Source organism: Seriola dumerili, unplaced genomic scaffold, assembly GCF_002260705.1.
Source record: "Seriola dumerili isolate Sdu_G_001 unplaced genomic scaffold, Sdu_1.0 BDQW01000468.1, whole genome shotgun sequence".
NCBI classification, from domain to species: Eukaryota; Metazoa; Chordata; class Actinopteri; order Carangiformes; family Carangidae; genus Seriola; species Seriola dumerili.
The window spans coordinates 4387354-4411394 of record NW_019174723.1 but is presented as its reverse complement, the minus strand read 5'-3'; the positions used below and the strand labels follow the sequence as shown (position 1 = coordinate 4411394).

The 24041-nt window shown below is 37.6% G+C and overlaps 3 protein-coding genes across 13 annotated transcripts in view; 2 read left to right on the top strand and 1 right to left on the bottom strand.

The window, feature by feature from the left end:
* The window catches only part of LOC111234942, a 32315-nt gene that overhangs the window by 1293 nt on the left and 6981 nt on the right, over positions 1-24041 (bottom strand). The window contains exons 1-6 of one of the 7 annotated variants that reach the window (XM_022763180.1): positions 2800-2877; positions 1813-2163; positions 1429-1521; positions 867-911; positions 628-732; positions 508-548 (exon numbers count right to left, since the gene is read on the bottom strand). In XM_022763180.1, the coding sequence (XP_022618901.1) occupies positions 508-548; positions 628-732; positions 867-911; positions 1429-1521; positions 1813-2163; positions 2800-2839 (675 nt within the window). In that variant the 5' untranslated portion in view covers positions 2840-2877. Of the gene's footprint in view, positions 1-507; positions 549-627; positions 733-866; positions 912-1428; positions 1522-1812; positions 2164-2799; positions 2878-20370; positions 20478-24041 lie in introns of those variants that run through there. The other 6 variants (XM_022763181.1, XR_002665663.1, XR_002665662.1 and 3 more) reach the window with 6 other exon arrangements.
* Positions 4739-17913, top strand: LOC111234941 (polymeric immunoglobulin receptor-like). 5 transcript variants are annotated; one of them, XR_002665661.1, is made up of 9 exons: positions 4739-4838; positions 5643-5957; positions 6950-7021; positions 7803-7874; positions 8604-8672; positions 9526-9648; positions 9801-9841; positions 11158-11928; positions 13034-13077. XR_002665661.1 is itself a non-coding variant. In XM_022763177.1 (8 exons), the coding sequence occupies exons 1-8, from the start codon at positions 4799-4801 to the stop codon at positions 11263-11265; spliced, it is 840 nt and encodes a 279-aa protein (XP_022618898.1). In that variant the 5' UTR covers positions 4739-4798; the 3' UTR covers positions 11266-12901. The 5 variants fall into 5 exon arrangements, 4 of the variants coding, with proteins under 4 accessions (XP_022618898.1, XP_022618899.1, XP_022618896.1 ...); XM_022763177.1 differs by lacking the exon at positions 13034-13077 and having other exon boundaries at positions 11158-12901; XM_022763178.1 differs by lacking the exons at positions 7803-7874; positions 13034-13077 and having other exon boundaries at positions 11158-12901.
* On the top strand, positions 19436-23192 carry LOC111234943. The gene is made up of 6 exons (XM_022763185.1): positions 19436-19530; positions 20415-20759; positions 22119-22196; positions 22573-22677; positions 22762-22802; positions 22920-23192. The coding sequence occupies exons 1-6, from the start codon at positions 19491-19493 to the stop codon at positions 22998-23000; spliced, it is 690 nt and encodes a 229-aa protein (XP_022618906.1). The 5' UTR covers positions 19436-19490; the 3' UTR covers positions 23001-23192.

Here is a 24041-nt window from a genome sequence, read left to right as displayed (position 1 = left end):
AGGTGATAATTCGCACCATTCACATTACCCACAGAGCTAGCTGGTTAGCATGCTAACTTCAGTAGGAGTGACAGAAATAGAAGCAAAAAAAGAGGGTTGCTTTCCATCGCTTGAGACACTTTGATGCTAAACTTGCAGCATTTCTTCTAGACTCGTGAGTAAACAGCCGTTAATCCTAATGTTAGCTATGTAGCAATAGCAGAACTTACAAGTAGCTCCTTTCAATTCACTATAACATCTAACATATAACTGACATCTAACAACAGAAAGGAGAGTAAATGAGAACAAGTATGTGGTGATTAAAGAAAAACAGAGGCAGCAGGTAAACACAGCAGAGCACAGAGCTGAAACATGTGGCACACAGACCAGACACGTTTGGAGTTGTAATTTACTGAACATTTAGCAAACTGTGCAATCGTACTTTGACCATTTTCTTTTTTCTCTTCTCACAGTGCAGTAGCAGCAACTGTGAGAGGAAACAGAGAAAGATTAGCTAGAGAAAGTCACCTCGATGTTGCTGTGGTCCGAGTTTCTTCTTGTCTTTAAATCTGCAGAACAGATACAAGATTTTCATTCTTAAATTTAGTTATTATTAAAAGGTGCAGATACAGTTGGAAGGTAACTCACCACAAGAGTCCTTCATCTTTTTTTTGTAGAGCAACAGCAAAACAACAGCCAATAGGACGACCACCATCACCACAGAGACGCATACAACCAAAACCAGGAAGAAACCTGGACAAGAGACAGGAGGAGTTTAGGAGGCATTAATTTATTGTGTAGTAGATTTAAATATAAATAGATAATGTTGAAACAGTTTTTTCATTTTATGTGAATTGTATTTAGGATAAAGCAGACAAAGCTGTGACCTGTATGTAGTGATTCTTCCTTGTTTTCAGGGGAAATGTTTGGAGCTGTAAACATCAAAAACATAATGAAGAAGAAATCTAGGTGATTTTAAACCTCAAACAGGTCATGTCTATAAAATAAGAACTGATTTTCAACTGAAAGGTAAAATCTATAACTGTATTACTGTTTAATACAATTATACAGTTATACAATTTCAAATTCTGAAATATAAACCAGTAACCAATATCACAGGCTGATTCCCAAATTACAGCTAGACATAGAACACAGAGGGAAAGGGGACCGAAGAACATCTACTATCTCTCATAATTAATAAAGCCAATCAGTAGAGGGAAGAAATGTGTCCCTTAAAGCACAAGAATAAAATCTGTGCAGGAAGTGTTGAGTTTCATTGACAGTAGCTTTACAACAAATTCTTAAAAAGGAAAAGCAGAAAGGATTAGAATTAATTTGTTAGTGAAAATTATTTTTTGTTGAAAAGAGAAACTTAGAGCTCAGAGTGGTGAATATGAGATTACTGTTCCTGTTTTTATGCTGAGAAACACCTTTGAATGTGCAACATACCTGCAGGTGATGTCTCAGGCTGATTGGTGGTGTCAGAGGCGGCTGAAGGTGTGGAGGATGATAGGAGTGATGTTAACAAATGTCGAGAAGTGGCTGAAGGTGTGAACAATGAAATGATCAGAAACTGATATAAATAAATCCCGATGATTGCTTCTTTCCTCCTGATGTTACAGGCTGTTTGACTGTTTGCAGATGATTGAGTAATTTCAATGACATTTACCCTCAGTTTTCGCAAACATGTTTCAATTAACTGTCTGGTTTTTCACAATAACAAAAATAAGCAGAATTAACGTGTTTTAGACTGAACATATCAGGTTATTTCAAACATAAGAAGCTGTAAAGAGACACAAAGGAACATTTCCATGACTTTCAGTAGAAACTCACCATCTGTGACTCTGATCTCAAACTCTTCGTATCCATCAAGAAGAAAAGATCGCACCAAACCACAGCTGTACTGTCCTGAGTCAGACTTGGTCAACTGACTGATAGTCATATAAATAAATGTAAAATAAAATGGAAACCTTCCTTCTTCATATTCAATCTTGTATCTGCCTTTCTGTCCTATGTTGCCTTCTGTTTCAATGAGAATGTCTTCTTTTTTACATTCGTCATTACAAAAGAACTTCTTCCATCCAGAGAAGAAAAATGCACATGTAATGCTGATGTTTCTTCCCTCAGTTCCTGTATGGACACAGGTTTCTGCATTAGTGAGCCCAGTCTTGACATCCTGCAGCGCTGTTGAAATGATGAACAGTTACTATTTTTCAGTTACATACCGCAGTTTGATGATAATAATTCCCTGCTTCACATTTCCGCTGTCAAACACTGGTGGATCCACTCCACAAGTAAACCTCACACTGAAGCTTTAGTGCAAAGCATCCCGTTCATTTAGACAGCACATGCCCGATAATCAACTGAACTGTCATTTTGTTTCACTTCAGTGTTTCAGTGCAACATTGTGTTCATGTTAGTCCATTTCTTTTGGCGAGGTGGCCTAATTTGTGGCATCCTAACCAATCATGATCTGGTGATTCATCTGTTCTGCTAATTTCATTTACAGCCAGCGCCGAAGATCTGGCAGCTGCAGCTAAGACCAGCTAACTGTTGGTATTTCACAATGATTTTAAAAAAAAAGTTTGTCCCTCTATAGAATACACCAACTAACTTTAGCTGTCAGTTTATTAGGTACACCTCGCTAAAACAAATGAAGCCTATTGTTGACCGTACAGTTGAATCAACACTGTAAAAATGACAGCAATGCTGATGAGAGATGTAACGAAACAGACTCCACTGTTAAAACTGTTAAATATTATTATTATTATTGTGAAAAACAAATTAAAAATGACAGAAATATAAAGTGGATATGCTCACTGAGAAAGAAGCAGCAGATCAAAGTGTGACGGACTCTCATGTTTGAAGCTCAGGTGGTTTATTACTGCTTCTTCCTTCTTCACTGTCAAACCAAGAACTTTTTTCTCTAAATGATGAAATGAAAACCTCTAATCTCCTCCCCTCTACGTTTATCCTTTTTTTCACCAACTGCACATTTTATCAGTCACTCAGAGTCATGAGACTACATAATATGAGCAATAGTGAGTAAATGACCTACGGCCCTCTCTTTTCCTGCTTTGACATTATAGCGCCAACAGCTGCTAAAAAACATACACATGACGTTTATCTGTTTCCTAAAATAGTTAGCCACAAAGCTAGCTAATGCCATGGTTTGTCAGTGGAAGACAGCTAATGAGCAGTAAACGTATATCGTTATACTCTGCCTAAATGACATAATGGGAAATGTATGCAAGACTTGCATGTCAGTACAGTTACAGTCGGTACATTAGAAACTCATGTCATTTTCACCAGAGGTTACACCGGTAGTTTATCACAAACGTTTAAAGCTGAGACACAGAACCTCTTCAAAATTGACACTAACCCCCTTAGCTGATATCTCACCATCACATTTCAAAACAGCTGCTAGAACTGGTGACATTGGAGAGACAATAAGACCAGTGAAACAACACTTGAGAGAAGTTAATGACAGCGGAAGTTGATTCAGACACTCCACATGTATCAGATTTTATAAATCCTCAAATATCAACATTGAAATTGTATTGGTTGGGTTCCAATTTACTACATGGTTTGAGTTGCTCTTGTCCTCCCCAGTAGGCAGCCATTTTCCAGCTCACAGGCTCCAGTGCCCACTGTCCAATATTCATCACCCAACAGCAGACAGATAAAGTCTGAAGAAAGTGCAGCATCTTGCTATTAAAGGCCAAATATTTGTTCAGGAACTGGAGGTGGAGGTCTTCACAGGTTTACTGGGTTCCTAATAACAGAATGTTTCTTCCCAATTTATATTCCACATAGAAACACGGGACTCTCCCAATAACGTAACACTCATATGGGTTTATTTTATGACTGTCAGTTTTAATTATTTGAGCTTATTTTCTGAGAAATCCCGTGTTGTCTGCCAACCAGAGGCACCAAGCAAAGCTTGTAGTAAATTCAAAATGCTTCTTTATGGAATATGCAAACAGAACTGAACTAGATTTTAGTGGCAAAATTCAACCAGAATTCACCCAAATTAAAAAAGTGAATAAATCTTACTTGCAGTTTGTGTTCAATCTTCTCAAAGTTACATTAAGCATTTAGCAGCGCACATAACAATTTTAAGCCCTATGATTGGACATTTCTTGCCTAAATGTATCTTGGGAGTTTCTATGCAGGCGTGCACCAAAAACATTTTAACTTTTGTCGTGATGATTTAAGCGGGGGAGTTTCATTCCAGTCCAACAATAGTCCAACACCCAGAAACAAGACTAACAGCCATGTCAGCAGCTAAGGTTGTACTTGGGCACAACAGTGGTGCTAATATGCGACTCTTTGGCAGGTATGATGTTTAGTGTGTTCACCAGCTAAACTTAGTTTAGGATGTTTGCCCGCTAAAATTTGCTAATTAGGACTAAACACAAAGAGGTTGATAATCTGGGGGTCATGAACACAGCACAACATTTCATGGTAAGCTATGCAATAGTTGTTGAAATATCTTTGTAAATATATTTCATATTCTATTTTTTATATATATTTTTTTCATCGTGTAACTGGTCCCAGCATGGCTAAAAACTACAAGACAGATTAAAGTGTCAAAGTCACACAGGGTGTCGCTTTCATAAAACTGCACATGTCGGCACAAAATGGCATTACACATGCAGCCTTGATGAACATCATCACCACAGACACGAAGAGGATTAAGTGGTTGCATCACATTAAGTTGGGTAACTTCAGTTTCATTCATCGCACAGACAGAGACTGGAAGGAATGAAGTGATAGAGGCAGTTGTTCTGCAGTTTAATGAATTTTCTCCATCAGAATGATGATCCACCCTGTTCTGTTCCTCTGCTTCCTATCAGGTGAGGACTGATTACCTGGCAGTCTTTTTAATGATGTAGTTTCTTATGTACACACTGTTCTTACTTTCTTGTTGAAGGTGTTTGAAACCTCCCTGTCACTCTGGTCTAAGTGAAACAATTATCTACCGCAAATATTAAAATCCATTTTTACTCTTCAACTGTATTATAATTTAATTGATATTTGTTCATTGTGTGTACAAAATACTTTGTTGTGTAGTCTTAGTGAGATAAACTTATCAAACTTACTCTATTGTACGGAAGTGAAATATTTGGATTTTCAATTTTTGTACCAATTAAAACAAACAAGATAAAACGTGTTAATTACTGAGTTCTACAGTTTCTGGTACGTGGATTTCTGAACTTTGAACAGTTTGATTTCCCCAAAATATCAAACCATTCCTTTAAACTACAAGCATTATGTACATTAAAACATACACACCAGAGCTTGTCCAAAGTCAATTTATCCTGTGAAGTGGAGACTTTAGGGTGTCTGGTTTTTCCAAGATATCCAGCTGTTCAGATAATTTACTCTGGATAAAGGAACATCAGATCGAATAAAAGTGTCACTACAAAAAAACGTCAAAGCTAGTGGGAGATGGGAAGCTACTGTTTAATACACACCTACATGACACTAAATGTCTGGAACTATGTTTCCCTCAAAACCTAACTGGTAAATAGCTCCTGCAGCATTTCTCTCTAAACCTCATTAGACATAAATCTTTTTTTTTCCAAAGACGTTGGGAGTAGAAAGTACTGATCATTTATATTCAATAAACACAAATGTTTATGCTTTAATGCTCACAGGAATCTCCTCTGGACACATTACCCTCTATACAGCGAGTGAAGGACAAAGTATCTCCTTTGAATTCCCCTTCACTCAGGCTGCAAACAGCAGGAGATACTTGTGTAAGGGAGAATGCACAGAGGAAGGCTCCCTCATTACAACACATCATGCCACAGCTCAGGTGGGAAGATACAGCCTCAGATATCATGAAGGATTGTTTGAAGTGACCATCGAAAATCTGACAAAGTCCGATTCGGGGCAGTACAGGTGTGGTGTGAGGAGCCCTTTTTTACCAGATTGCTACGAGGAGCTCATTGAGATCAGAGTTACAGAAGGTGAGTTTCAATGCAAAGTCGTGAAAATGCTTCTGCATGAGGTTAGAGGTATGACCAGAGTTTAAACTGTTTTACCAACAGCTGTTGATGTTTTATTTAACCTGAACTATATAGTTCAAAAGCAAAATATCCAGAGGTACATATGTTCACTTGTGAATATGTCGACAAATGCCATTTACACGGCAGATTCAGGCCTCACACTTTTGTGCTAGAGACTGTTTTTCACGATTTGGGCTAGGTCTCTGAGACCCTGTTCGGACCTGGTATTAACATCTGTATGGCTGATCCTATCACAAGTGGACAGCTCTAAGTTCAGGTGTGAACGCACCCAAGATGCATTGAGGACACATTTGAGATTCAGTCACTCAGACCACATTCAGAGGTGGTCTGGGCCACATGAGGCCACATTCTTTTGCCAGTGTGAACACAAATGCGTCCTGGCCACATTGAAGGACCGCCTACTCTACTGACGCCCTATGAAACAGTCTAATTAGTCCCAACACAGTTTCATTGGGAACTGAAAATATTTTACTATTTGAAATAGATAAAACCTGATTTCATTGTAAGAGCTGTGAGCACCGCATTGATTCGCTCAGCCCCCTCCGTGCCCCGCCCTCTCTCTCTCTCTCTCTCTCACACACACACACGCACACACACACACACACACTCACACACACAAACACACACACTCATAAAAAGACCAACGCATGTGTGTTTATTTGCATATAAAGCGGGGAAGTGAGGGCCGATCACAACAATGATGTTGCAGTTTTCCAGTTCCAGTTTCCAATTTCCAGATTACCAACTGGGCAAAGTGGAGCTGGAGCATAGGCTACTATCTCAGGGAAAAAGAACAACAGGGGCTTTGACACAGTTGACACTGTCCTTCAATGTATTAATATGTTTGCCTAGGGCGTCTTTTCACAACAGTGAAATATTACCATGGTTTTTAAGTTTTTACATTATTTCCATTGTATTTCCATTTTCCACAGCTCAGCCACCAGTTGAAATAACCAAGCTGCCTGAGCAGTGGTTCACTGAGGAAACAAGACATGTGACTGAAGGTACGGTACCAGTCATCAAATTAGAGAGAAACCTTCCTCTAGACTACTTTTCTGTGGGTAGCCTGGGTCATTCTGCGTAGGCTGCAGGGTGGTACAGTATAATGTCATGGCAACACTTCAGTTCATGTAAAAGCAGAACCAAAGTGAGTAAAACGTCTCCACTATATTTACACTGAATGAATCACATTTAGTGGCAGAATGAGGCAAATTCAAGCACAGTACAGTTCATGGAAAATCAATAACTGCAGCATCATGAGCCCTGCAGGGCTAAGCAGCAGGGTCTTTCCCATTAGACACATCTGCAAATTACACTGCAAATGTATATTCCATTAGTTTTAAATTGTGTCATAATTATCAAATGATTGTTGTATGACATTTTAAGAAATTCCATGAAGGTACTTGATTACTACGATATCACGTTCACGAGAATATGATCTACAGACGGAAAACATAATGCGGTGCGGATGTATAAAAATATATATAGTATATCACAATGACATGTAACCTGATTGAAAATATCCATATTGCCCATCCTTAAATCAGTTTAGCTATTCTGTTAAAAACCTGAATTAAACACAGTCACTACAGTTTCTCTGTGGGCAGTTGCAATGACGTAATGACTGTAATAACAATGTGCTTACATAGCACTTCTTTCTACAACTGTGAAATATTACCACAGTTTGAAACAACCAGATTGAAGAGTGAATGTGGCATCTATTGATTTGTTCTTTATCAGTATTAATTTCATTATTTCTATTGTATTTTCATTTCATCATCACAGCTCAGCCTTCAGTTGAAATAACCAAGCTGTCTGAACAACGGTCCAGTGAGGGAACAAGACATGACACTGAAGGTATAGCACAATTTATATAGGCAGATGTTCAGAGTTGTTCTTCTAGACTACTTTTCTGTGGGTGGCTCGGGGGCAGCAGTCAGCCTGCATAGGCCTCAGGGTGTTACAGTATAATGATGTCATGGAAACAATTGGACAGCTTAGTTCTGCTTTTCCATGAACCAAGTTAAATACAGTCACTATAGTTACACTGAATGAGTTGAGGTTAGCTGCCACCAAAGTATGATTAACAATGAGTTGATGAATATTTGCACACTGTTTTTTATCCCCTTAAAATTAAATATTATTATTGTGGATCCCAGATGGAGCTGTGAGACTATATTTGTTATTTTGTCTGTCACGCAGCTTTTATGGGTTTCCCTGGCAGCTCACCCTGGTGGACTGCGTGCCGTTTAAGCCTAGTCTTTGACCCGACGGCCTGGGTTTGAGTCTAGCCTGTGGCCCTTCCCTGCGTCTCTCTCTCTCTCTCTCTCTCTCTCTCTCTCTCTCTCGATCACTATGACTGTAGGCAAGTGCCTGAAAAAATAAGAAAGATAGTCCGTCTCTTCTAACTTTCTCTGAGTGATCATTTTATGAGTAAACACAGCTGAAATCACAGCTTAGTCTTTGTCTTTAATTTATGCGTTGGGTGATTTTGTCAGACGATGTCACAGTCATAAAAATCAGGATTTGACCACAGGCGGTCAGCCACATACTGGGTTTTGACCTAGCCGTGTTCCTTCTTTACAGATTTAACCACTTTTTCAACAACCATCAAGCAGTTTGAATGGGAGCAGACTGAGGACACCACAGCTACAGGTACAGTACAGTTCATGGAGGATCAAAACCTACAGAATCATAAACCCTGCAGGGCTAAGCTACCAAACCCAAATACACTATACACTAACATACAGTAACATAAATGTGGCTAAGCTACCAGCAATCCATCACCAGCACCCAGCGGACGTAGATTTGGGTATACACAGGTATGGCACACACACCTCTGGAACTCTGGAAACAATTGTCCCTTCACTTGAGTGAAAGAAAATGTCGCTTCATGAGCTTCATCGTCACTTCATACATCACTTCATCTGCAGTCTCCAATTTGAAAAAGTGCACTGTGTTTATGCGTGTGTTGCAACACACCAATAACTTGAAAATGTACATTCTCTGGACCAGAGTTGGACCAAACTCTGCCGACTGCCTCTGTTTTCTCCTTCTACTAACCACGCATTTCTCTGCATAGGCACTACACCCTCTCCTGGACATTTACAAGAAATGCAATAACAACCCTTCCATTTAATTTACCCATTTCCTGTTAGGGAACTCCAGCTATTTAGTATTGCACTTCCATAAAGTTTGGGATGACGAATTATCAAAATTGAAGCAATAGAGGCCAAAATATTCTGATTTTACTCCCAAGTTTGGTTCAAGCTCTGAAGTCCACACCACTCACTTGTAGCAAAGAGGTTTGTGAAATGTTCCTTTTAACCTCCTCATAAAACTTGAGGTCTTGCTTAAAGACCCTTTGTTTCAGGGAAAGAAACTTGACAAGAAACTTTTACCAGTTCCAAAATCCTAAACTAAAATCTTTTTAGTTTGGTCAGTTAATTTTTTTTTTTTTTGCACCAACCCTCTCTCTCTCTCCCCTTTCCCCCACTCTCCTCTTTAGTGTCGCACTTGGCTTACCCCCTGGTTGTGGGCATATGTGCGGCGGTGGTTGCTGTTGTTGTTGCGCTCTTGGCTGTTTTTCTTCTGCTGCTTCACAAATGGAAGACAAATAAGGGAAGTGATGGTGAGTTACCTTCCCACTGATTCTGTACCTCAAACAAATACACACACAGAAACAAAAAGGTCGTCATTCTCATTAGAAATATTAATCTGACTAAAATAAACAACAAACCTAACTCAAGCTTTTCTTTGTTGTTTGTTCTTTTTATTCCACAGGTTTGAACACCAGGGAAAAGTCAGACAACACAAACACAGAGGTGACTTTGTTAAACTCTTTGTGCTTTTACGCTCACCCTCAGCTTCTACAATGGCTCACTACACTGTAAAAAAACTACACTTTGCTCACCAAGAACTAGAATTAAGCCTCTTTACTACTCTTCAACTACTCACCTTTTATGTCAAATTAAAACTTTTGTTTGAATAAACTGTAATGACCTGTTAAATTCAAATTTTAGAGTCTACAAGCACCTCAGACTGTTTAAAATAGTTCAGTAATAGTTGAGTAGACAGTACTCTTGGTCCAGGAGTGGATGCTCTTAATATTCACTATTAACTTGTTCTATTGCTGCCCTACTGGCCCATCAGTGCACGAAGCTAGTACACCAAAACATCTGAGAAGCACTGTGAGGAAGTATTTTGGATTCTTCACAAGAAATGGCAAAACAAATGTAAAGCAGGTGACTAGGCCTGGGCGATGAAACCAGACATCTTCAATAGCAAGAAAATTGTTCAATAGAAAGTCGGATAGTTTTACGGTTTCATGAACAAACCTCAAGCCTGCTCCTTCCCTGGCTCATAAACAGCCTATCACACCCCAGGATAATGGAGCGTTATACGAGTGACATGCAAACAGCCAATCATTTAACGGGTGTGTTCAGTTGAACCAACAACAGAAGCGTGGATGAGTACAGCCAATGAAGATGATGAGCACATAGTTAACAAAGAGCACAGGTCAGCTCGCCAGTATGGCGATGTTTCTTTAAGTCTAACCCATATCAGAAGACCGTTGTGTGTAAACTGTGCAGGAGAACTGTCCTGACCAAGAGCGAGGATACAACCGACTTATTTCATCACCGTTGCTGCTTCCACCCTTTGGATTACACAACAGGTCACCAGTCACAACCAACATAAGATATAAGACAACACAGTAAAATATAAAAAAAACTATACTAAAGTGTAAGACACACGCTCTGAACACTGACGGATCGGCTTTGTTGGGATGGTGGATGCATTAAGCTACTGTATATGGGTTGTGTTCGAGTTAGTTCGAACTAATTAGATCTAATTGTTTGGAAAAAGTGACAACCCTACCAGCTACCTGAGGGATCCTGATCAAACGTTTTTGTTTCTGTTCTGTGCTCATGTATAGAAACAAATATATCAGATTTATGAAGCTGTCATATATTGAGATTAGTACTTGCTTCAAAAATCCCTCTTTAATTTTGCACTGATAAAAGGATCTTTGTGTGTGTGTGTGTGTGTGTGTGTGTGTGTGTGTGTGTGTGTGTGTGTGTGTGTGTGTGTGTGTGTGTGTGTGTGTGTGTGTGTGTGTGTGTGCATTTGTTTTCATCAGTTTGTCACCTATGAAAACTGGGATCTAGCCACCTGGTGCGACTCCACATACCAGAGCCTTGATCCAGCCAGCAGAGATCAGGACCAGCTCTACTTTACCTTCACATAGGATGTGCCGTTATTGAATGGACACGTTTTTAACATAAAATCTTTCAGCACAAATGTGTGCGATTCCTTTTTTGAACATCATTGGTCCTTCATCTGATGCACCTTCTGCTGACGGACTGTGTGGGACAAAGTAAAGGAAGGGATCATTCACTAATCTAATCTAAGTCTAATCAGGTGTCAGTTATGAGTCACATGTCAGACAGCAGTTTGACCTGATGGTGGAGGCTCAAGGCAGAATCTCCAGATTCAGATTTATTTAACTTGAGAAAAGGTCTGAATGACCAACGGTTGCTGTAGTGAACTTTTACAATAAACTGTTTACAGGAAGTAAGAGTTTTAATGCAGCAAAATGATTGAGTATCTGGGCATTTACCTAAAGCTCAGTTCTGAGAATCAAGAGAGGGAGTGGGTGAGAGACCAGGAAAATATGTTGAAATAAAAACCTAACCACAACCTCACTGAGCAATTTAGTGGAAGCTGAAGTGAGGAACTAAGTTTGTTTATACATCAGAGACACAGTGGAAAGTAAAGTGGTAACATTTCTCCTGCGGTTTATTAATTTCTCTTCATCAGGATTAAATTCAGAATGAATATCCACCATGCTCTGCTCTTCTGCTGCTTATCAGGTGAGGCATGATGACCTGTATGTCTCTTTAAAGCTGAGGTACACGCTCCCTTACATACTTTTTACATACTTTACACGTTTGTCCTTAATTTGTGTAAATATTAGAACTGTTTCATGCTTAAGGACAATTTCTATATTGTTTTGTTTGCATTTATTAGTATCCCACTGTTTAATTTTAGCTTCAGTTGTAATATCTTTATAAAAGTGTGATAATTTTAAGGCTGCAATTATTATTGTTATTGATTAATCTGTGGAGTATTTTCTAATTAATTTAATTGTTTAGTTGTTGATAGTGACAAATGCTCTTTGAAATTTCCCAGAGCCAGAGATTTTGTATCAGATTGCTTGTTTTGTACAACTAATAGTATTCAATATACTAATGATACAACTATCAGTTATTTTCATTATTGATTAATCTCCTGATTATTTTTTCAAATGAGTAATCCTTTGGTCTATAGAATATCACAAAAAAGTGAAAATGCCCATTCCTTGAGGTGATGGATTCATACAGCTAAATACATTATATTTTAAAAGCTGGGGAACTAGGGAATTCATTTGTCATTTTTAGCTGAAAATTGACTGAAACAATTGATCAATTATTAAATAGTTGCTGATTAATTTTAAGTTAGTCAACTAATTGATTAATTGATTTATCTACAATAACATAATACCGAAAAAGCAGCAAATTCTCACATTTGAGTTTAATTTTGGCATTTTGCTTGTGCCTTGGCTTATAGCTATTAAATAAGGTCCAGCAGTGTTAGAAAATGCTCTACTTATTGACCTTTCATTAATAATCTAACATGAATGTTTGAATGTAGCATGTATGTATGAATTGATCCAAAGCTTTTACAGTTTACTTTTCTATTGCCTATATGACTTTGTATTTGTCTTATTCTTTACCTTATGAAGTATTTTGTAATCTGTTTTTGAAAATTGCTGTAGTAGTAGTAAGTAGTATATTGCATCATACTGCTTCATAGGTTTATAAACCTAAAAGCATTATTTTTTGATAAAGTTTATACAGTCATTGCAACTACAATAAACTACATTTTATAAACGTTATAAAAGCAGAGTTCAGCTTTCAGGTCCAATTTGCATATAAAGGAAACTGCTACTGACCGCTACTTTTTCTCTTCAACAGCACTGTCTGATAGAAACACTGGTCTTATCAATGCACAGACAATTTTTACAAAAACTGAAGGAGAAGATTTCAAACACAACTTCACTGTTATCAAGGCTGAAAAAAGCAGAAAGTACCTCTGTAGGAATGAGTGCAAAGAAGGAGACGTGCTCATCGAAACAGACAGAAGAAGAGCTGAGAGCGGCAGATACATCATTAGATATGACGGTGTTTTGCATGTAGTCATCACAGAGCTGACCCAGTCTGACGCGGGACGGTACAGGTTTGGTATAAGTAATTCTTCCACACTGGGTGTATTCCAGGACTTTAAGATCAGAGTTAGAGGTGAGTTTCTACTGAAAGACATTAGAAACACCTGCATTTACACCGATCCACACTCAGTGAACGCCTCACTGGCACACTCTAAATGAAAATGAACATTACAAGTTTCACAAAGGTTTTAATGCAGCTTTGTTGTATTAAAATGCATCATTTACAGCTATGACCCGTGTATCTATTATCTGCCCATGAGGCATCAGGATTCTTCTAACACTTTGGTCAGATCATAAAACTGCTAAAACTCTGACACCTCAGTAGGCAGGATTTTAAACTCTCTCTTAAGCTGTCTTTTTTTCCATTCCTTACTCAATAACTTCTGTAATTTTTGCCAGTGCAACATCATGAATGCTTTCAAGGAGAATCTGTGGCCAATTGTACAATACATCACAATTCACCTCTCTCTTTGACAAGCTGCCTTTTTGCTTTACCTTCAAGCAGGGCCATCCAGAACAGCTATGAACATTTGCCTTGGTTGTAGTTAAACACATCATGTGACCTTCTGTAGCTCATTTCAAGCATTGTCCAGCCTATAGTCGTTTCATAACCATGTCGAAACAACATAAATCATTAGAATTCAGTTTGATCTAAGTCACAAAATGCTAATAAGTAATTTCTGCTAAAAGGTTTGGTTAAAAAAAAAAAGACTCAATGTCAAAGAAAGAAATTATTCTCTTAGCATGTGATAATTGTTACTACAACACAAATTTCAAGTGGTCATAAAACAAAGTACTGGATAAAATGAAATTTTATCTTGTACAGCATCTTGTACACCTGTGCCAAATTTCAAGGCAATCTATCCAAAAGTTGTCGAGACATGTCCCTAAAAGCCAAAAATGTCAATGTGCTGGTGGTGTCAGGAGATCACCACCAAATTTCATGGCAACACATCCAATAGTTGCTGAGATATTTCAACTTAGAGATGTAATAACTCTTACATTTTAAAGTTTGAAAAAAAAAAAGTGCCCTGTCCACATCAGGGTACTTCATTACACAATGGAGATAGAAATACTTGTTTCTGATTGGCTGATAGCTTACGTACAATTTTAGCATAAAATTGCCACACACAAAGCTGAAGGTAACCATGGCAACAATACTTCTATGGAACTGTGACACTGGTTAAGTAAATTGCAACACAGTTTCTTTAGTCATGTTTTGCTCCTAAAAAGAGGAAACTGAAGACTTTCACTGTTATTTTGGTCAAGGCAAAGTTACCTGTTATTTATGTTGCATCCAAAAAAGAAAAAGAAAAAGATGAACCAGTTCCTCTTTCTTAATCATTTCCTTTAGATCAGTGGACAGATATAGTAACCAAAGCAAAGAAAGTGAATCTCTGTAGTCAGTGGGGTCAACAGGCCTTGAAACTTCTTCTTATAAAAAGAAATCATTGGATCAAAATATTGTTTAATGGATCTAAAAAATCACTGTGTATAGAATCTGTATATGATAGGATCTTTTAAGTTATTCTAATGGCATATTCAACAGTCCAAATAGGGTTATTGTCTTGGATGTTGTTATAATTGTGGTTTAATCCTATTTTTATAACTTTGGCCATCTGTCTGTTCTGTCAGTTATGCTGCATTAGTAGACACCAAGTTATTTTGCTGAGATCTAGGAACAAGGCAATGTCACTACAACAAAAACACCATTTACACTTAAGTCACGTTGTGCGTCTTGGGCAGATCAGATAGCTATTGAGACAGGGATGTCCTGAGTAAACAAACGGACAGTTAAGCCAAATTATCCAAACCACTTTTTATAAGGTGGTCAAATTGAAAGTACGCTCACCAAAAGCTTCAATAACTATGTTTCATTGCACAAGAACACGAGGGCTGCAACTATTATTCAAAATCGATGAGTCTATTTTTTCAAATAATCAATTACTTGTTCTTTAAATGTCTCGTCTTGTTTGACCCACGGACGAAACAACCCAAAATATTAGTTAATATAATATAAGTTAAGACAAGAAAAAGCTGCAAATAGTCACATTTTTGAGAAGCTGAAAACACATTTAGTATTTTTGCCACACAATTACGGTGAGTACAGGTTTGTCGAAGTTGAAGAGGAAGTCTCTTGATTGATCAAACTTTGCTAGCTCATCTCTGTTTCTTTGTCAGGTGTGATGTTTGATCCCTCATTAACCTGCAGAACAAACTGACCATCCCTGTCCACTGTTGATCTTTTCAACAGAGCTGTGCGAAGGAAGCGTCGTCATTGGAGAACCTAGAGATTATAGCAGCACCATAGGAGGAAATGTCACAATTAGATGCTCCTTGGGTGCAGCTGAACGAAACAGGAAGTTCCTCTGTAGAGAGGACTGTAAAAAGGTTCTCATTGGAACCATCGATGTAGTAGCAAAGAGTGGCAAATACAGCATTGAGTATGGGAGCAATAGATTCTTCAATGTGACCATCGCACAGCTGACCAAGTCTGACTCTGGACAGTACCGGTGTGGTGTAGGAAGACAATCGTCACAAAACACGTGCCTGGAGTTTGAGATCACTGTTACAGATGGTAAGTTTCTACTCAAGGTTTTGGGGTTCTGAAAAAACTTTTAAATAATCTACTGTACTTATTGTATGTATTACCTATTATTGATAAAAACCTACCCTTTTGAAATCTTACAGCTTTGTTATACATTGATCACTCATATTTTAGAGGGGTCACCACACCTAAACATTTCATCATGTTTTTAACAACTTTTAAGGGGAATTTAAGGGGGACCCCAGGAAGAGTAGCCATTGTTACAACACAGCGGCTAATGGGGATCTGATTAAATGAATAAATACATAATACGGCGTATTAACAAAACAAATTTCAACTCTTTAGTGTAACAAAAGATGAAACTTGATATTTAAGAATACAGCTTGTTCACATCACGTTAATAGCACAAGTGGTCATTTTAATTATGATTTAGGGACCAATAACCAATCAAGCATGACACTGACAATAATAGAAAATCGGGTAATTATCTATCACACTCAAACCATGAATATTCTTTTACCACATATTTTATCACTGCTCTGTGACATTCATCACCCCTGTCCTGAGAGAAAGCAGTATTTGCTCTTCACTGATGGGCTGTGTATCCATAGAAACTCAAGTTAAAACAACACAATGAAAATAATATGCACAATGCACTTGATGTTACCTGAATGCAAACCCACTGGTGCACCACTTCAGGTCATACAACCTCACAGGTCGCAGAAGGCAACTTAACCCCAGCGATAGGCTGAGGCCGAGCAATCGTCCTGCTTAAGTTATCAAAAATAACTGTAGAAATTTAAAAAAAGAAGTTTTCTATAATCAATAACATTGATTAATACAAAGTCGTCATTCCCCCCTTTGCCATAAGTACCTTCCTGCGAATATTACATTATGCAGCGGTTCTGTTGACTTTGTAACATTGAAGTCAGTCCGCCATGTTTGATGTTAACAGTGTTGCTGAATTATCATGTATGTATACATCAGTTTTTTTTTCTTTGCTGTCCAGTGTCGAAGAGAGAGGTCAAACAAACTAAAACAAACAGAACAGAGAAAGTGTATGAAAGATTCAATAAGGGACTCGTTAGACACATATCTTAACGAACCCAGGTATTTTTTAACCAACTCAACCCTAAACCTGCTTAATTACCACAAAAGTAATATTTGAATAAATATACTGTAACACTAGAATCAGCAAACACTTTGTGCATCTTGTACATCTCAGCAGTCAGATACTGGAGCAATCACCATAACTGCCACCAAACAACCTCCCAGAGCACCACAGTAACCATAGCAACAGTCTCTTCCAACTTCCAACAGAATGCACCAGCAACAAATTAGCGAGCATCTATAATATGTTTTTAATTAATTCAATAATTGTTCCTGCTCTCGCACGTCTCATCCAGGTTACACGTTGCCTCTGGTTGTTTGTCTGATCGTGATTGTGCTGTTAGCCGTTTCTCTCCTGCTCCTATACAAATGGAAGAGAAGAAGCTCCACCCGTGAGTTATCTTCCTGTTATGTCAACTGTATCATCAATAATTACAAACTGAGAACAAAGAAAACTTTCTGCTCCACAGATTTGAAATGCTGGAGAACCTTGACTCACAGGAACATGGAGGTAACTCTTTTCTCTTTTTTTTTTTTTTACTTTACAACATGCTTTTATACAACAAATCAAAATGTTCATATAACAGACACATAGCTGGACTGTTGCCACTGTATGTCAGGTGTGTGATCATTCCTTGTCACTTTGGTTCAATTTTCCTGCTTTTTTTTCCCTTCAGTTTGTCCCCTATGACAACTCTGCCCCGGCCTCCACACTGGAAGACCCCGTATACGAGAACCTCAGTTCACCCATGTATGAAACCCTCCACCAACAAAACGCAGATAGTGATCAGATGTACTCCACACTCGGACAAGAAATATGATTCTTTTTTTTTTTTTTTAAACTGAAAAAAAAAATAAAAAATTGAGGACAACTTCTTCTGTAATCTGATAGATTCTTGATGTTATTCGTTTTTTTTCTGATTTACTCTTCGTTTCCTTTCTGTCTTGTGTGTGTGTGTGTTTTTTTTTTGTCATTGCTGTTATGGATGTTTATAAATTGGCACATGCAAATGAAATATTTTTTTATTTCATCCTTTGTATCTGTCTTTCTATTGTATAAAAATAAAACGAGTTTGTTGAGTCTGAGAGGAGATTTTGAGAGGTTGCTTCTTGATGCTTTCATGATTTCAAAACTGGACACTTTGAGAGTGTTAATGAGGAGCTAGACATGAAGGCATTTCGGTTAAATCTACTTCACTAAGTTTGTTCTGGATTAACAGGATTTCTTTGAGAGACATGTTTTCACTTTGATGGTCTTATATTGAAGATCTGGTTTGTTTTTTCACAACACAATGCTTTCTAGTATGAGTTGAGGCACAAGTTCCTGATTCTACTTACAGACTTTTACTTACGTAATACTTTCAATACAGGACTTGAGTATTGAGAAATTAATATTTTACAGTGTACAGTTAGTACTTTTAGATAAGTATATGGTCTGAATACGCTCTGGTTACACTTTACCTCTCATTAAAAACAGCCATAAACACGTAGCAGTAAGAAGGAGCTGTCTAACCTTAAAACAAGATGTTTTTCTCCATCAGTTGTTGGATAAAGCCATCTGTTTCCAGACTGGAGGCATTCTCCACTCCACTTTGTTTCGTCACCTCATCACCACGAGGAAAACGTCCAATCAACATGAAAAATGGTTTATAGGTTTATCATCATTCCTTTCTGTCCTGCTTTCTACAACAGTTTCATCAATATCCATCATGAGTTAGATTTTTTGCAAGTTAATCTTCCTGCCTTTTCACACTGTGTGGAATACCTTTTTTTTTTTTTTTTTTTAAATCAACTCACCTTTTTTCAGATTCTGCTGAACTTCACAGTGTAAATCATCTACAGAACAGACTTGCTTAAAGCTGTTCAAGAAAATTTGATGCTTCAAACGATTTTAAAGACATAAACAAATACACTGTAAGAGCATTGCTTGAACGAAGACAATCAGCTAGTGTTCTGAAAAGAAATTATCAGTCATTGCCAAAAGTGGCCAAGGTTTCATAGTTTTAGTCTATAAATAAAACTTTTCCATCCTCCTCACATATTGCTGCTGTGGCACCGCGATGGGGAAGCAGATAACTGTGAAAGAGGCACCTGATGTCTTTTTGGTCTATTTCTAGATCATGGCGCCAGATCAAGTTTCCACTTAACAGCCTGTAAAACTCGCTGAAGAAGACTTTTTAGATGTATTTTTAAAAATAAATGACTTTGCTGTTTCCCTGGGTGTGGTATTTGTTGTCAGCAGAACCTAGAAGGGCATTTTATGTAAACTATACAGTATGTCTCTTATTGTGTTCTGTTTGTTCATCTTTAAATCTAAACAGACTGAGGCTGCAGACATTCACTGGACTTTGACGTCTCTGCTTATTAATTCAAAACTATTAATTCAAAATGACAAAGTCATCACTGCACCACATCATAAACCACAGAAAGGAAGGGAGACATTAAACTGGGCAGCCTCAGTTTCCTGATTGTTCAGACAGACAGAGACCGGGCCAGAGGCAGTTCTCTCGCAGTTTATTGATTATTCTCCATCAGGATCAGAATCAGAATGAATATCCATCGTGTTCTGATGTTCTGCTTCTTATCAGGTGAGAGCTGATTACCTGTTGGTCACAACTGTCTTTATGCTTGTCATTTAGATATCTGATTATTGTCTGGTGTTTTCCAGTCATGGAAAGCAACTACAAATACGTAGCCTAAACTGAACTACTTAAACACAATCCTGAGGTACCGGTATTTTATACTACTGCTTTTATGCAACTTTATATTTCTACTCCACTACATATCAGAAGGAAATATTTTTCACTCCACTGTTTGTGCTATAGTTCTTCTGGTTGAAATTTACAATAAAAAATATGATTAATTCATAAAATATGATGACTGTTATAGATTAAACTACACAACACTATACAAATTAGTTCAAACTTGCTCAAGATCAATCAATTAAAACAATAAAACGCTACTTACAGATTATTGCATTGGTAACAATAATAAAACAATACACATACAAAACAACAATGACAGGGTCTGTTTGCATAACAAAAATATTTAGAACATTCTGCTGACTATACTTGTCTATTTTTACTTATGTAAGACCTTCAATGCAGGACTTATTACTGGTAGTGGAGTGTTTTTACACTGAAGTACTTCTGCCACTACTGTAATGTTTTTACCCATCACTACTTTTTTGTAATTCTCTAATGTGTTACTAATCAATTTAAAAAAAAAGAAAAAAAAAAAGAAAAGCGACACAAAGACAGGTAGGCCGACTTTTGCAGCTGTTGCACTGTAGAACAACCAGTGTAACTGATGCTGATACGGTTACCCTTGCTTTATGATGTGATACAAGGAGAACATTAATTAACTAATTCATTAAGAAATAAAAAAAAAGGAACTAAAACAGATAATAGGCTACAACAACAACTCACCTATAGACAGTGTTCAGTCTAATCACACATCATCTTTTCTACAGCACTTTGTGATGGAGACACCGGGCTCATCAATACAAACACGTTGGTCCGTGCTGAAGGAGAAAGTGTCATGGCCGCATGCCCCTTCACTCTCTCTGGAAGGAAGAAGTTCCTCTGTAAGGACGAATGTAAAGCAGGAGACATTCTCATTGAAACCAAAGGCAGCGTAGCTCAGAGAGGCAGATACACCATCAAATATAAAGAAGGAGCTTTTCCAGTATCTTCTACATATCTCTATGTGAGCATCACACAGCTGACCAAGTCGGACTCAGGACGCTACAGGTGTGGTTTGGAAAGACCTTTCTTACCTGATTCATACTGGGAGTTTGAGATCAGGGTCACAGACGGTGAGTTTCTTTGTAAGCGTATTGAGAGTCATGTAATGCTGCCTGGATCACATCCTTTCTCCACATAATGAGAAAACTAGAGTTGTATTAGAGTTAAATATGAGCAAAATGTTCATGCTGAATATATCTGTAGAGCAGTCAGCATTTTTCATTTGTTTACTGACAATATCCACCCACAGCAACTAAAGCATGATTCATGTTTTTAATATTCTCGAGGTATTTGGTTAAATTTGAAGAAAGATTATGAACTCAGTTTTTAATTCATTCATTGTAATTCATTCCTTCATTTTAATTTCCATTCATGGTCCCCTGAGGGTGAATACTACTGACTTTGGTAATAATGTTGGGCTGCATAAGCATCCGATAGGAATGTAAATCCTTGAGACAATGAGCTGTATTGTTCACATATGCACACAAAAGCAGTTGACCTGAATTTCTTGCCATTGGTAAGTTGACCAAAAAGGTCTGTTTGGGTTATGACTAAATTCTTAATGACATTTCCATCAGCCTCAGTTGTAATTATTGTTTCCTGCCAATTAGCAAATATTAGCATGTTAACAGTGTAAACTAAGACACACCTGTTGAACATCAGCATGACACACTCTGGAGTCTGTCAGGAGTTTTATTCAGTTTAATTGTATACAGTGCACTTACAGACCATTTCTAAATATGTCACAAAACTCTGGTGTAAGAGAGGCTCAGAGCCTCTCCTCTGATTGGCTGACTGTTTTCTGAGTGATCAAATAAAAGTATAGCAGATTTCAGGTAAACACTCAGAGAATCCAAATCCTGCGAGGCTTGACTGTGGGTGTGATGGGCCGGGCTAGGGGAGTGGCCGAGGTCAGTGACTGCTTTGTTGTCCTGACAGCTCGTTTTAAGTCACACTTTCTGAATACAAGTTGTGTCATTTCTCTAAAGACTGAGCACTTTGATACTTACAGTGTGGGACCTTTAACCTTGGTGTTTGACTTGCAAATCAACAAATCAGTGCTTACAATTAAATAAACTGGTTGCCAGTATTTACAGGTGGCATATATAGAAACAGTGTACTGCAAATATACAGTAATTGGTGGATGTGGCTCTTGTCAAGAGGCTGCAAAACTAGTCCAGCCTTGTTTGTTTCATTTCCATGTCTTTGGTGACAAGAGGTCTGCAGGTTTTAACAGTTTCCTGACAGCTGCTGATGTTTTAAATATCCTGAATTAACAAACACATTTAGCTGTGTAGATTTTCATTGGTGTCAATGTTAGCAAATGCCTATTTAGGACCAAATATGACCTAAGTACAGTATGTAAATGATCATTATTTATGCATGAATGTGATTGTCATTGATTTCCGTTATGGTTTCGTTGTTCACAGCGCCGATTTTCCCTGAGAGCGTCAAGCAGCCTGAACAGCAGCAGCAGGCGGAGGAAGCAGCTGCAGCTACAGTTAAAGGTTCAAACCTGCAGACTGCAACCTGTTATATCCTTAACAAAATACATATATTAAAATATTATATGTGAATCTTTAAAACAAGTTTACATAACATGGAACCGATTAATGATGCAAAAGTTTATTGTTGATATAGGGCATATTTTTATGTGTGATATAAACGTAACATATAAAGATGTATCACCGTTTCCTATAAATTATGTTTATATACTTCCAACCTGCAACAGAAAATACACTTTGTGAGAAACATAATGTCACCTGAGTTATGTTTTTATCAACATAATGAGTAAGTGTATCTGACAAGTCACACAATGTGAACATACCAGTAAAATGTTCACTGACTGTTCTCTTCTCTCCTCTTCCCCATTCTTGTTCTAAGTCTCTCATCCAGGTTACATCCTGCCTTTGGTTTTATTTGTCACTGTGCTGTTTGCTGCTGTTGTGTTGCTCCTCTACACGTGGAAGACGAGGAGGGAGTCTGATGGTGAGTTACCATCTGACTCCATCTCAGTAAACATTCAACCAAACAGAAGAAACAAACTTGATTTTTCTGCTTTGTACTCCACAGGTCGGACTACCAGGGGGCAGTCAGACCACAGAAACACGGAGGTGACCTTCTTTACCTCACTAGTTGAGTCTGGATTCTTCAAATCCTTGTAACTGTTGTTTTATGTCATTCCTTGTCATCTCAGTAAAATTTCATTTTTAGATATTGTTTTGCCACAGTTTGCCACCCGTGAGAAGTGTGCCCCAGTCTCCCCAGCTGCAGCTGAAGCCAGTCGAGATCGAAGCTACTGCAACCTCTAACCTTTCATTTTTGCACAATAACAGCAACACATGTTGAGAAGAAGTGTTCTTCTTTATCATTATTATCTTATATTTTACTTCATTGTACTTTGCAAAAATAGCCTTATCTTATCTGGTTAAAATATTTTTCAGTAAATTCCCAAAATGATGGTAAAACAGCATCATGTTTTATTTTTGGCATATTCTGTACTTATACATAGCAAAATTTCTTGAATGTATTCTTGAATAGTATTTTCTTGAGCTTTTCTTTCCTCTTCTAATGTGTTTTAAAAATATCTATATTTTTTTTTTTACCTGTTCTTTGAAAAGGGTTGAATTTTAATATTTTCTGTATATTTTCTTCAGAAATAAATTTACTTCATCTTGATTAAACTTTTAACTTGTATTTCTTATATATTTTCTTATACATTATTATAATATTGCAAGATTTAAATGTATGTTTTTAAATGCTCATTTAATTGTAAAATTAAATTTGATCTTTTCAAGAATTTCAAAAACTGGCTTAAATGTCACTAATGCTTCCACTGAACAGACTTATTGTCTATGAACTTACAACTCCTATTGGAAAGTGAAATCTTTACTTTCACTTTCCAATTTACTCAAGGACGATATTCAAACAGCCAATTTCCGTTATCAGATTAACTGTCAGCCAGAACTACCTTCAAAACCCCCTATACTAAAACTATTTATAAACAGTTCACACCCAAAACTCAGTGTGCAAGCATGCTGGAGTTTGCATATAGCTCATGTCTAAAGAGAGCAGAGCAGAGCAGCTAGCATGGCTGTAGATTCTTAGTCCTGTTTTAATCTCACTAGTACAATCCTTTTTATTCTTTAATATTATGTTTGTGTTTTGTTACTTACAACTATTTCAACTATCTACCTACTACTTTACGGTAGCAAGGCCACAGCCAGTTGAACAACTGTCTTTTTGAAACTGTATGGCTGAGTAATGACCATAATCTGTGTTGACTATTAGCATCTTATCTTTGATCAGTTTTTAACCTTCTTTAGTTTTTGTCTTTATGCCTGATCTTTGTC

What these genes read in the sequence shown, in the direction of transcription:
- LOC111234941 (XM_022763175.1), top strand. Translation starts at nt 11,851, where the DNA reads ATGAATATCCACCATGCTCTGCTCTTCTGCTGCTTATCAG. An exon ending in CTTTAAGATCAGAGTTAGAG is followed by an intron (nt 13,358 to 15,538) that starts GTGAGTTTCTAC and finishes TCTTTTCAACAG; the next exon opens with AGCTGTGCGAAGGAAGCGTC. An exon ending in TGAGATCACTGTTACAGATG is followed by an intron (nt 15,863 to 17,238) that starts GTAAGTTTCTAC and finishes CGTCTCATCCAG; the next exon opens with GTTACACGTTGCCTCTGGTT.
- LOC111234943 (XM_022763185.1), top strand. Translation starts at nt 19,491, where the DNA reads ATGAATATCCATCGTGTTCTGATGTTCTGCTTCTTATCAG. An exon ending in AGCTGCAGCTACAGTTAAAG is followed by an intron (nt 22,197 to 22,572) that starts GTTCAAACCTGC and finishes TCTTGTTCTAAG; the next exon opens with TCTCTCATCCAGGTTACATC. An exon ending in CAGACCACAGAAACACGGAG is followed by an intron (nt 22,803 to 22,919) that starts GTGACCTTCTTT and finishes GTTTTGCCACAG; the next exon opens with TTTGCCACCCGTGAGAAGTG.